Source organism: Dendrobates tinctorius, unplaced genomic scaffold, assembly GCF_039654945.1.
Source record: "Dendrobates tinctorius isolate UK_male_01 unplaced genomic scaffold, ASM3965494v1 ptg000070l, whole genome shotgun sequence".
Taxonomy (NCBI): Eukaryota; Metazoa; Chordata; class Amphibia; order Anura; family Dendrobatidae; genus Dendrobates; species Dendrobates tinctorius.
Genome location: NW_027361738.1, coordinates 63,268,285 through 63,282,405, shown reverse-complemented (window position 1 = coordinate 63,282,405; position 14,121 = coordinate 63,268,285). Strand labels below are relative to the sequence as shown.

Sequence of the window (14,121 nt, the reverse complement as noted above, 5' to 3'; positions counted from 1 at the left end):
CTCATTTACTGGCTATAGGAGCATTTGTCACGCGGGCTCAGTACTACTCCCATAGAAGTGAGTAGTGCTGTGGCTGTACATACACAGTACCTCTCCATTGACGTGAAGTACACGGGATCTCTGTTCTCATGATTGGGGGTCTCATTGGGCCCCCTGCGATTTACACATTGGTCACGCTCTATGCTGTGGGTAGGTGATGAATGTTATTTATCTGGGGCGTTTATGACAATTGAGCATATATTTGAGCTGTGTTCCCACTTTGTTCGCAGTGAGACCCTCTGATAATCATACAGACCCCTACATCTAGCAGATTATTATATATACAGGTTATATCGGGGCCGGACGGCAAACTATGATGAGACAATTCAGTCCATATATTTGTCTAAGAGTTCACATTTTGAACACTTGTTGCTCAGCGATTATAACAATTACTCCTGCCGACAACTTTTCTTTTCTAGAGGAAAAAGTCGCGCAGGACGAAACCTCTCCTGGGCCCGGCCCGGACACTACTATTCCCAACGGTTTACATATAAATCACAGTGAATACATTCCAGATATTCCCAATCATGTACCCAGCAAGTCTGATCTCAATGACACCGCAAAGGAGGTGAATGGAAATCCAGAGACCACACCGGATGACGCTGAGAAACACGTGGAAGCCAGTAAAGGTTAGTGCTCCAACCCTTTATTTATTTATTACGAGCACCAACATGAAACCAGACAAACTCACTGTCCCCATTGGGGCTCACAATCTAAGTTCCCGATCAGTACGTCTTTCGAATGTGGGAGGAAACCGGAGAACCCGGAGGAAACCCACGCAAACACTGGGACAACATACAAACTCCTCGTAGATGTTGTCCTTCATGGGATGTGAACTCAGGATCCCAGCGCTGCAAAGCAACAGCGCTAACCACTGAGCCACCATGCAGCGCTAACCACTGAGCCACCATGCAGCGCTAACCACTGAGCCACCATGCAGCGCTAACCACTGAGCCACCATGCAGCGCTAACCACTGAGCCACTCTGTTGCCCATGATCAAATAGACTTTTGTTCAGGGCCACAAGTTACTGAAAATAAAAAAAAAAAATTATATGTATATTAGTATGTCTGTATCTAGTTGTAATTTACAGCATCTCCACACCATTTTTCTGCCAACATATGCACACACTCATTTTATATGTTTATCATGGGTACGTATAAAATGGGAGTAACTTTCTGAGCATGTAATATTACTTGTCTTGTCATCAATACAACTTCAGAGCTGCATTCACAATTCAGCTGGTTGTCATCAAGTTTTTTTGTCATCGCTACATTTCTATCTCTGATTCTGTAATGCAGCAGGAAGGCTATATTCTAATATATAAAGCTGAATGTGTGTGTGTATGTATCTGTGTATGTCCGGGATTGGCATCCGCACCGTCACAGCTACAGCCACGAAATTTTGCACAGTTACACGTCTGGACCCCGAGAGCGTCATATGCTATGTTGTGAGGCGAAATTTTAACCCCGTGCGTTCCAATTCACCAAACAATTTTGCCTATTATTCTTATCATTTCTATGGTGTTATCTTCCTTCTGTAAAGCTGGAAATAACACAATTTATTACCGTGCCAACACAGACCACCCTCTGACACAGATTGCAGGGGGAGCCCAGTATCACACAGGATAGGATTAGATACACGGCTCAGCAATCAGTATCACACAGGATAGGATTAGATACACGGCTCAACAGTCAGTATCACACAGGATAGGAATAGATACACAGCTCAGCAGACAGTATCACACAGAATAGTATTAGATACACGACTCAGCAGACAGTATCACAGGAATAGGATTAGATACACGGCTCAGCAGTCAGTATCACACAGGATAGGATTAGATACACAGCTCAGCACATGGTATCACACAGGATAGGATTAGATACACGGCTGAGCAGTCAGTAACACACAATAGGATTAGATACACAGCTCAGAAGACATTATCACACAGGATAGGGTTAGATACACAGATACACATGTTTATCAAAAGGCTCTTGAATGAGTTGAAAATTAAAATACTATCAGTACTTGGGTAATCGTTTAGTTAATTTGTGTTGCAAATCTGTAGTGTTGAATATATGATATGAAATGTTTTTATGTGCAATATAATCATTATAATTTGTTATAACTAACCACAGTTGGTTACTATGCCTAGGCAACGCCGGGCTCTTCAGCCAGTTACTGTATAGTTTCCGATATAAGGAGAATGCCTCCTAGGATGTCGATGGCCTCACCTAGCTGTGTAAAAAAAAAAAAAAAAAAAAAAATTTAATCTGTGAGGATTTCAGCTGTGAAGTTCCCTGAATTGTTAAAGCTGCTTTTAACTATACAAGTGGCTGCAACTAGGAGTCAGTCAGAATAAAAAATGCTTTGTATTCATGTTTTTTTTTTTTTTCAAGCCCTGACACATAATTGTATAGATAACAGTAATGTTCTGTACGGAGGTGAACACAACGGGCCAATATTGGGCTGAATGAACACTGGAGAAGGCTCATAGCCGCTCATTGTGGGCAAAATCTGCCAGTGTAAAAGGACGTCTAGTTGTAGAAATACAGATAAAAAGTGCTGGTGCTCAAGTAACCTTATTTCAACCCAACTGGCATGTAATGTTCCCAAGAGGATGAATAGTATATTATTATTATACGTGAGTTCCTTCTCACATGACCGGCAGTCATCGGGGCAGGAGCTAATACTTAAGGACTAAGCTAAGACTGATACTTACTGTAATTAGTATTGTAGGAAAAGCAAATAAAGCGCACTGCGCCATGTGTATTATACCAGCTGGTTGTGCAGGGGTTGTCCCATCAGTACACACACTGCCCATGTGTATTATACCAGCTGGTTGTGCAGGGGTTGTCCCATCAGTACACACACTGCCCATGTGTATTATACCGGCTGGTTGTGCAGGGGTTGTCTCGTCAGTACACACACTGCCCATGTGTATTATACCAGCTGGTTGTGCAGGGGGTTGTCCCATCAGTACACACACTGCCCATGTGTATTATACCGGCTGGTTGTGCAGGGGTTGTCCCATCAGTACACACACTGCCCATGTGTATTATACCGGCTGGTTGTGCAGGGGTTGTCTCATCAGTACACACACTGCCCATGTGTATTATACCGGCTGGTTGTGCAGGGGTTGTCTCGTCAGTACACACACTGCCCATGTGTATTATACCAGCTGGTTATACATGGGTTGTCTCATCAGTACACACACTGCCCATGTGTATTATACCAGCTGGTTATACATGGGTTGTCTCATCAGTACACACACTGCCCATGTGTATTATACCAGCTGGTTATACATGGGTTGTCTCATCAGTACACACACTGCCCATGTGTATTATACCAGCTGGTTATACATGGGTTGTCTCATCAGTACACACACTGCCCATGTGTATTATACCAGCTGGTTGTGCAGGGGTTGTTTCATCAGTACACACACTGCCCACTTGTCTTGTTAGGACATCATAATGGAGGGGGTCCCATTTTTGCAAACATGCTCTCTCGTATTACATGGACAGTTAGTGATCTGACATGACGCCATGTAATACTAAAGGGAGATGAGCAGCCCGCACTGGCATCATCAACTGTTTATCAGGGGTTTTGGGAGCTGACATGTTAGAGGGGTGATCCGTGGTAAGAAAACCCTGCTAAAATGGACCTGTTATCAATCCATACAGGTAAGGCTTCATTCACATGTCTGATGTTCTCGCATGAGTGCTTTTCACGGATTGCATTCGCACCTGTATCAGTCTATGGGGCCATTCACATGTCCATGATTTCTCACGGCCTGAGCAATCCCCGGAAATATCTTGGCGACGTGTCTGATTTTGATCCGAGGGTGAGATCAAATTTGGCATGTCTGTGGGTCCGTGACAAAATTGAACCACACTCAGATGACATTTTCACTGATAGACAGAAAGGAGAAGGTGGAGAAACGTTTTTTTTTTCTCCACTTACAAGAAAAACTGACTTTTGGTCCACACTCTGATCAACCGCTGATCCAAATAATTGGTCAATTTTATTTATATGTGAGAAAAACGATTGTCTGAATGAGGCCTAATGCTGTATTCACGTCACATTACCGCCCCGGTTTGGGTTCATAATTTAGGAAATGATCTCAACTGTATGTGTAAGGATCCGTTCATCTGTCCGAAGCCTCCATTAGGCTGGTGAAACTTTCCTTTTTACTGTGAAGAAAAGTATAGCTGACTCTACTATGTAGAGTCATCCCTCAGAAAATCCTGTATGCAATATACGGTACCTTCTCAGGAACAATATACGGTACCTTCTCAGCATTGGTGTCAATACACGTATATTATGTGATGGCACCAGAGTGTAAGTGACATGGCTCACATCCATAATGGACTCGTGACGGTTATGATCCCTTGATAGACCTGACTTGATCCGTTCAGATCGCCCTCCTCCTCCACCATGGGTTGGTTTTACCCCTTACCCCATTATAACTTCAATCATTCCGAACTCTGATCCAGATCATGTCCCCACCTTGCTGTCTTTTGGGGTTACACCTGGGAAACTGTCTCTAAAAGTAACAATTAACCAGTAAAATCCTGTCTTTCAGGAGATGGTTGCACAGAGGACGTTGCTGCAATGCAGCATTTAACAAGCGACTCCGACTCCGAGATCTTCTGTGATTCCATGGAGCAGTTTGGACACGACGATGTAAGTGGGATTTTCTTCCATGATAATTGAATCTGGCATCGATGCAACAGATTATAATGGCCCCAGTGTTTTATTAACTATCTGGCACTTGGAGACATCTACATACCACTCCGAAACCGAGAGCAAATAACGGGACCTTTCTCCAACATGTTCCCTTATTTATCCTGGTTCCAATGCCAATAGGCCAGAAGTAAAAAATGTTCTTCATTTTATTCTGTTGGCAAACACATCCTTTGTTACGCCTATTCCTCTTCTTCTTATTTTTTTAAAAGGCCAACTCCACCCATAAAGGAAAATTGATTCCTATCTCTAAAATATATTTATCTCGGATCATTCATGGTTTTAAGAAGGAAAAGCAAAAAATTAAAGCACAGGAATGTAGCCATACCCTTATAGTATGTTCACAATGGCGTATAACACGGCCGAGTGTTTTGTCATGTTTGTTCGTATAGCACTCTGCCCAATATTATACTAATTGGGCATGAGAAAATAGTCGCAGCATGCTGTGAGCGCATCTGATATTCGGATCACGTGCACCCATGCAAATCTATTGGTGCGTGTGAAACATCCTACTGCACTCTGGTGTCATATCTGAGTGCAGTCCGATGTTCGCTCACAGAGACAATGGTGAAGATGGAGAATTTAATTTCTCCTTCTCCTTTGTTTCTAAGTTCTCCATCTCCAAATTTTGTGTTGTGATTCTCTCATGCTAGAGAATCGGATCAACCTTAGATGACACTCGGATCAAATGCTGACAGAGTTTGAGCTGAGTGTCATTAGCATAATCGTCCCGATTCTCTCGCAAGACGCCTTGAGTGTACCCTTATTGTAAAATTGTCATGGCAGGGGCGAACATGCTGTATATGCAGTCTGTGCAGTAGCTCAGGGGCCAAGCAGGCACACTACAAGAATAAAAGACTAATGTATAGTCAATAGTATAATATAGTTGTATAGTATAGTCAATAGTATAATATAGTTGTATAGTATAGTCAATAGTATTGGCAAACATGGAATGTGTACTCTTCCTCGAAGGCAGATGTCAGGGCATGAAGGTAGGACCTAGAGTTTTCGAGTTTTTCTCCCATTTTCCTATTCAAAGAAACTTGAATACTCAGGCGAGGGTGCATTAGATTGCATGAAAGAATCAAAGTACTGAAAGTGATCCATTGTTAACAATGACCAGTAAATAGTAGACCAGTGAGGGATTTTATGAGAAGTCACCAAAGGAGGCCATCTATAATTTCCACCCACCCCGGTCTTAGTCCAGCCCTGCAGCAGGGGCATTCTAAGGCCGGGATCACACATGCGAGAAACTCGGACGAGTCTAGCATCTTAATACCCGGCACTGCCGCCGCCACTTGGGAGCTGAGTGTTCAGCTGAATAGCAATACATACAGCCGCACGCTCCGCTCCCGAGTGCTAGCGGCAGTGCCGGGTATTAAGATGCCGAGACTCGTCTGAGTTTCTCACATGTGTGAGCCTGGCCTCAGGCTAAGTTCACACTGGGCGTTTTTTAATGCAAATTTTAAACTATGTTTTACAGTGCCAGCAAAGCCTATGAGATTTCAGAAATCTCTTGCACACAGCTTGATTTTTTTTGTCTTCAGGATTTTGTGCTTTTCATGGTTTTTCGCACAATGGAGCATGTCCCTTTTTAAGAGAAATCGAGCATGCCAAAACTGCAGCAAAAACACACAGAAAACCAAGGAGAACATGGTTTTTTTTTGTTTTTTTTTGCAGCTTCTTTCCTGCCAAGAGATCAGGTTTTGCTGCATTACTTTGAACAAGGGCCGTCTGAACCTTTTCATCTTTAACAAGGATGGAAATAACTTTTGAAGACCGCTCAGGACAAAAAAAAAAAAGTATAAAAAAAAAAAAAAAAAGCTCCATCACCTCCTGCCCTCACATATCTAGATACTCAAGGACAAGCATCTGGGAAATTTCCAGCAAAACCCAGCTCGGCGGTAATTCTAAGGATGTTGCTCATATCTGAGGTGTCACTTTGTAGGGTAGTCATTTAGCTAAACTGACAAGGGGACCAGGAGACCTTTCCATTGGGGGCTGCCCATTGAAGTCACAGTCAGATACATAGATTTAGTATCGTGTCTCTTCCAACATTCATGATTTGCAGGTGGATCACAGTCAGCTGGTGGAACGCGCTCTGATAACCGAGACATCATCAGATGTGAGATTTGGCGGAGAAGCGAAAGAGGGTGGAGAAGACGGGAAGCCTTCTGGACGAGCTCCTCAAAAAGATAAATCTGGCAATGAAAAGGCTGAATACTTTGCATCCAGAAGAGGAAGAGGTGCGTAGGGTTACACCAGCAATTTTGAATAGGTAATGGTTAATTCACAGTTCCCAACCCAACTGCAGGTACTGACATCAGAAGAGGCCTATATGCCGCTCAGATCATGAGACCCACAGATGGGCCGGGACCTATGGACATTATACAGCCATTTGATTTATCCTTAAAGGGAATTTGTCACCAGATTATTTTACACCTAATGTGAGGACAACATATAATGAGGGACAGAGACCCTGATTCCAGTGATGTATCACTCACTAGGCTGCTTGCTACAGTGTTGATTATCTCCTGCTGATAAAACAGTGATTGGAGGACTAGTAAACCTGCTGCTAGGTAGTCCAACCACGCCCCCACCACTGATTGCTTTCTGCCAGTGCACAGTGTACACAGAAAGCTGCCAATCAGTGTTATACAGCACCCCTTAAAGTAAGTCTCTGCCCCTACATCATGCTCCTCTCAGTAGAGGTAGCTAAAGCCTGCTGACTAGTGATGAGCGATTGTGCTCGGATAAGGTGTTATCCGAGTATCTTCGGCATGCTCGAATATTATGTTCGAGTCCCCATGGTTGCATAACACATGCGTGGATCCCGTTTGTTAGGTAATCCTTGGATGTGTTGCAGCGGTCGAACAGCTGCGAAACATGCAGCCATGGGGACTCGAACATATTGTTTGAGCATGCCAAAGACACTCGGTTAGCACTAGAGCATGCTCAGATAACACCTTATTCGAGCACGTTCGCTTATCACTACGGCTGACCGTTTAAATGGAATCTTCATCTTGTGATATGTCACTGTCATTATCGCCACTGGTACCGCATGGCTTTTTAATTAAGTGCATTTGTCTAAGAATGCAAGGTTGGTAAATTTAGGATTTATCCACATTCTGCGATTAATATATAAACCATACAATTATCCAAAAATCTCTAAACACAGCACAAGTCACAAGCACAATACAAATCTACCTGATCTATCTGTTGCCCCTAGTGCGCCCTCACATAGATCACCTCCATGCCTGTGGTTTCCTTGAACTCGTGTATAGAAAAGCAGAGCGATGTCTATTGTTTTACATCACTTGTTTTGTTTTTTTTTTCCTTCGCAGCTAATCGAATGCATCCTGTGGGTGACGGAGGCCGCGGGGGTCAGATGGGAAACGGCGGAGACGGTGAACGATGGGGGTCAGAGAGAGCACCCGAGGGCAGCATCAATGAGCAGATAGCGGCGGTCCTAATGCGGTTACAGGAAGACATGCAGAACGTGCTGCAGCGGCTGCAGACATTGGAGGCCCTCACTGCTTCTCAGGTATCTGACCTGCATGCAGGAGGCATAGAGATTCTGCTCTGGGGTCCTAAACCGTTCATGTAAAGACATAAGTGAAGGTTCAATCCCTGCTGGATACTTCTCTTTTAAGCATACCATTATGGGGGGCATCAGTTGCTTACCACTGGAGACAATATAATACTGCCTCCCAGTTCCCATTTCGCTTAACAATTTCACACCATGGGTCCCATCATGTGATGTTTTGTTTTTTTTAGGCAAGATCGTTGCTTCTGGAATCTAATCTTCAGCAGTCCGCTAACAAGGTAAAATAAGACGTTTGTTTATAGGGGTTGTTCCATACGCAATACATTTATTACCTGTCCACAGGCTAAGTCATTATATGATTGTTATTGTTAGGCCGTGTGCACACGTTCAGTATTTGGTCAGTATTTGAGATCAGTATTTGTAAGCCAAAACCAGGAGTGGGTGATAAATACAGCCATGGGTTCTTCTAAGCAGCTGTCTAGCACTCTGAAAATGGTGGCGGCCCACAAGGCAGGAGACGGCTATAAGAAGATGGCAAAGCGGTTTCAAGTTGCCCTTTTCTTAGTTTGAAATGTAATTTAGAAATAGCAGTTAACATGAACAGTAGAGGTCAAGATAAGGTTTGAAAGACCAAGTAAAATTTCGGTGAGAGCTGCTCGTAGAATATGCTAGAGAGGGAAATCAGAATTCCCCCTTGACTGCAAAATACCTTCAGAAAGATTTATCAGACTCTGAAGTTGTGGTACATTGTTCCACTGTTCAAAGATACTTTTACAAATATGGCCTTCATGGAATAGTCATCAGAAGAAAACCTCTCCTGCGTCCTCACCATAAAATTCAGCATCAGAAGTTTGCTAGAGAACATGTAAACAAGCCTGATGCATTTTGGAAACAAGTCTTGTGAACTGATGAGGTTAAAATACTGTAGAACTCTCTTGCCACAATGATGAAAGGTATGTGTGGAGAAAAAAGGGCACAGCATTTCAGGAAAAGGACATCTTGCCAACCAATAAGCATGAGGGTGGATCAGTCATACTACCGCCAATGGCATGGGGAACATTTCACGGGTAGAGGGAAGAATGAATTCAATTAAATTTCAACAAATTCAAGATGCAAACATAACACCATCTGTAAAAAATAAAAAAAAAAGCAGAAATTGAAAAGATCATAGCTTCTACAAATGGATAATGATAATAAAAAAACACATCAAAATCCACAATAGACGACTTCAAAAGGTGCAAGCTGAAGGTTTTACAATGGCCTTCACAGTCCCCTGATCTGAACATCATTAAAAATCTGTGGCTAGACGTGAAAATAGCAGACGATGCAAGACGACCCAGGAATCTCACAGAACTGGAAAACTTGTGTAAAGAAGAATAAATGAAAATCCCTCAAACAAGAATTGAAAGACTTTTGTCTGGCTTCAAAAAGTGTTTACAAGCTGTGATACTTGCAAAAGGGGGTGATACTAGGCACTAACCATGCAGGGTGCCAAAACTTTTGCAGTGGCCAATTTTCCTTTTTGTAATTTTTAAAATGTAAAAGATGAATGAATATATAATATTTCCACGTAGAAGCAGAAAGGACCCGGTGACCCGTTGAAGTGCTGTGACAGCGCGAATCTTCAGCTTGCTTAACTGTTCACAATAAGAGTAATTTTGACCATGGGTGCCCAAACTTTTGCATTCTACTGTATGCAGAGCAATGTCAAAAGGACTTTCTTGTGCACATGTTCCATTTTATTTAACATCTGTTAACAGCTTCAGGCTTTAACAGTCATGAAACGGCTAAAAAGAACCTGACATCCTGCAGGCGGCTTCTGCTTGGAAGATTCCACTGTTCTATATGGAATGCATATATATATAAAATTGAATGTATGTGTGTATCACCAACCAATCACGAAGCATCTTTCATTTCAGCAGAGCAAAAGAAGCTGAGCTGTGATTGGTTGCTATGAACTACAGTTTTCCCACTCCACGACACCTCTGCAGACACTGACAGGGTGGGAGAAATCTAGCATCTCCGGAAACATAAGCTCCCAGCCATTGTCTGCCCCCCAGAAAGGAGCAGAGAGCACATTACAGAAATGAATCCCCCCTCCCTGCCCATATACACATCACACATCCTCCATCCCATAGGCACATCTTCCCTCTTAAATGGATCCCCGGTATGGAAGTTAGGACCGTTCCACTCAGTGCTGTGGTTCGAACCCCAGGGTCTCTTAAAGGGATCATTGGTATGGAAGTTAGGGAAATTCCACTATGCGCTCTGATTCTGACCCCAGGCCTCTCTTAAAGGGATCCCCGGTATGGAAGTTAGGACCGTTCCACTCAGTGCTGTGGTTCGAACCCCAGGGTCTCTTAAAGGGATCATTGGTATGGAAGTTAGGGAAATTCCACTATGCGCTCTGATTCTGACCCCAGGCCTCTCTTAAAGGGATCCCCGGTATGGAAGTTAGGACCGTTCCACTCAGTGCTGTGGTTCGAAACCCAGGGTCTCTTAAAGGGATCATTGGTATGGAAGTTAGGGAAATTCCACTATGCGCTCTGATTCTGACCCCATGCCTCTCTTAAAGTCATCCCCGGTATGTAAGTTAGGACCGTTCCACTCAGCTCTGTGGTTATGACCCCAGGCCTCTCTTAAAGGGATCCCCGGTATGGAAGTTAGGACCGTTCCACTCAGCTCTGTGGTTCTGACCACAGGGTCTCTTAAAGGGATCCCCGGTATGGAAGTTAGGGAAAATCCCTCAGCGCTCTGATTCTCACCCCAGGCCTCTATTAAAGGGATCATTGGTATGGAAGTCAAGGCAAATCCACTCAGGGCTCTCGTTCTGACCCCAGGCTGACTGGATGATAAGGGGTAGTAGTCCGGTGGCTCTGGTTGACGGGATGATGTGGGATATTAGGGGGAGTAGTCCGGTAGCTCTGGCTGACGGGATGATGTGGGATATTAGGGGTAGTAGTCTGGTGGCTCTGGCTGACGGAATGATGAGGGATATTAGGGGTAGTAGTCTGGTGACTCTGGCTTAATGTCCCACATCATCCCGTCAGCCAGAGCCACCAGACTACTACCCCTAATATCCCACATCATCCCGTCAGCCAGAGCCACCAGACTACTACCCCTAATATCCCACATTATCCCGTCAGCCAGAGCCACCGGACTACTACCCCTAATATCCCACATCATCCCGTCAGCCAGAGCCACCAGACTACTACCCCTAATATCCCACATCATCCCGTCAGCCAGAGCCACCAGACTACTACCCCTAATATCCCACATTATCCCGTCAGCCAGAGCCACCAGACTACTACCCCTAATATCCCACATCATCCCGTCAGCCAGAGCCACCAGACTACTACCCCTAATATCCCACATCATCCCGTCAGCCAGAGCCACCGGACTACTACCCCTAATATCCCACATCATCCCGTCAGCCAGAGCCACCGGACTACTACCCCTAATATCCCACATCATTCCGTCAGCCAGAGCCACCGGACTACAATCCTTAATGTCCCACATCATCCCGTCAGCCAGAGCCACCAGACTACTACCCCCCGGGATGATGTGGGATATTAGGGGTAGTAGTCCGGTGGCTCTGGCTGACGGGATGATGTGGGATATTATAGTTAATGTGGCGATATATAGATAGATATATCTCTCATTATAATTTATGACTAACTGTAGTTAGTTACTATGCTCGGGCAGCGCCAAGCACTTCAGCTAGTAAAAAATAAACGTGGCACACAGGCATGCGAGTTTAGTGTGTAGCAGAGTGACGTAACGTGTGGCCTCCGCGGTAAGTGGTGGACGATATATGGTGAATAACAATACCACACAGCAGTTTTAATTGTGATTTTTGTCTTCTGCAGAAACCATCATGGTGGCCCTTCGAGATCTCGTCCGGCACACTGGTGTTTGCAGTCATCTGGCCATTTATTGCTCACTGGTTGATACATCTATATCTGCAAAGGAAACGGAGGTATGTTTCATTTGAGGTCACTTTTCACTGGACCCCATTTGTAAGGCAGAGTAGAGAGTTGCGGGGGAAAAAGCAGCCTCCATGCTGGAAACTGGAGCCACAACCACAAGGTAGCCTCCACCATAGGCAGCGACACGGCTGATTATGTAGTTGTGAGTGGGTTAAAATGCAAAAAGGTGAAATGTGCACCAAATCCACAGCATTTGGATAAATCCTGCAGGGTTATCCCACACTTTGTATAATTTTTCATGCTTTCTCTTGTCTTTAGGAAGCCGACCTGAACAGTTCGTCAGATGCCACTCTGATCTAGAAAAGCTACCGGGGACGCCCCCACTAATTGACCCACGGAGGACGGCAGCGGTCGGGAGTTCTTCCTCTCTTTGCTCTAGTGAATTCCTTGCACTATGTGAATGATAAAATAAGGACTAATTTTACTAAAGCTTGAACACAAGACATATATACTAAGCTGGCAGTAGTATTAATGCGTTTTATCACAGTTGAATTTAATTAAGGTAAATTATTTTTAAACTTCGGGAAAGCATGTTAGTAGAAGAAATAAGACTATTGCGAGGGATCAAGGCAGGTACGCGAATGTCAGGGTCGTGATTTACAAGAAAATGGGACTGCGATGGATAATGTGAAAATAGAATTTCTCTCCTGTAATATTTACTTTAGTAATAAAATCTATGCATAAAAACGAAGTGGTGAAATGGCTTTTCTTAAAGGTACAGAAAATTGGGGGCGGGGAGGAGTGGTCACCAAGAATATTCAACAGCAAACTTGTTCCATTTTTCCATTAAGGTGTAAAAAAAATAAATAAATAAACGATCTTCAGTCTCCATGTACATCGCCGTTATGGAACAACAAAAACTGCTCAATCTGCATGTATTTTCTATTTAAAGGCATTATCCCGTGGCGCTATGTTACTACTGTGTCAGGAGGAGAGTGGCACCAATTATGCTGCACCTTCATCCAAAGAAGAGTGTGTAGATACAACTTCAAAATAATGTCACCAATAGTGATTAAAAGGATGCCATTTGATGGGTAATCCCTAGAAAAAGATGGGAACCACCCAACCGCATCAATCAGGATATAAAATGTTGCTAATGTATCATGTCAGGCAACAATTTGTATAAAGGATCCAGCATTTAACAGTTAGCACACAATGCCATAACCAATTGCATATATGTATATTGTGTTTGGCTAAACCAAAAAAGGTTTATAGCCACGAGATACAAGAAGGTGAGATATATAAAATAGGAACAATCTCACCGGTTTTTGCAGACGGCCAGGAGTCTCCAGGGATACTCTGTATACACACAGGGAGGTAGCGATAGGAAGACAATACCCTGTCAAATCCCTCAAAAACTAACCATCATCTGATCCCCAGACTCCTGCCCTTACAAGGGCAGTCCACAGCTCACCCTATATTGCACATGCCCTGCACTTTCCCTTAGAAGAGCGTCCCAATGCGTTTCATCCAAGTAAATCTTCAGGGGACTAACTTGTTGCAAAGTGCCATAGTGCTAAAGCTCAAAACATGGATCCTTCCACTATAAATGCTGTCTGCAGAGAGTGGAGGACAGAGGGCATATTTATATGGCAAAACCATCAACACCTGATGCCACAATCAATGTGTCACACAAAACCTCACTCCCATATCTGATAGGTCAAACGTCCGTCATTAAGCGGTTCAGCATCTGTGGAACGCACGCCAAAATCGGCGCTAACTCCGCCCACACCAGCGTCACAAGCATCAGGCAAATCAAAGGGAAGAAAGATGCCCCACTTCCGGTTGGACCACCAAGATG

General features: G+C 43.9%; 1 protein-coding gene across 4 annotated transcripts in view; it reads left to right on the top strand.

Annotated features, from left to right (window-relative positions):
• The window catches only part of ACBD5 (acyl-CoA binding domain containing 5), a 41,311-nt gene extending 28,300 nt beyond the window's left edge, over positions 1-13,011 (top strand). For all 4 annotated transcript variants that reach the window (XM_073581746.1, XM_073581747.1, XM_073581744.1 and 1 more), the window contains 7 exons: positions 459-668; positions 4,624-4,724; positions 6,856-7,030; positions 8,129-8,328; positions 8,562-8,609; positions 12,201-12,310; positions 12,579-13,011. In XM_073581746.1, coding sequence (XP_073437847.1) covers positions 459-668; positions 4,624-4,724; positions 6,856-7,030; positions 8,129-8,328; positions 8,562-8,609; positions 12,201-12,310; positions 12,579-12,591 — 857 coding nt within the window. In that variant the 3' untranslated portion in view covers positions 12,592-13,011. The remainder of the gene's footprint in view (positions 1-458; positions 669-4,623; positions 4,725-6,855; positions 7,031-8,128; positions 8,329-8,561; positions 8,610-12,200; positions 12,311-12,578) is intronic.
• Positions 13,012-14,121: the final 1,110 nt, after the last annotated feature.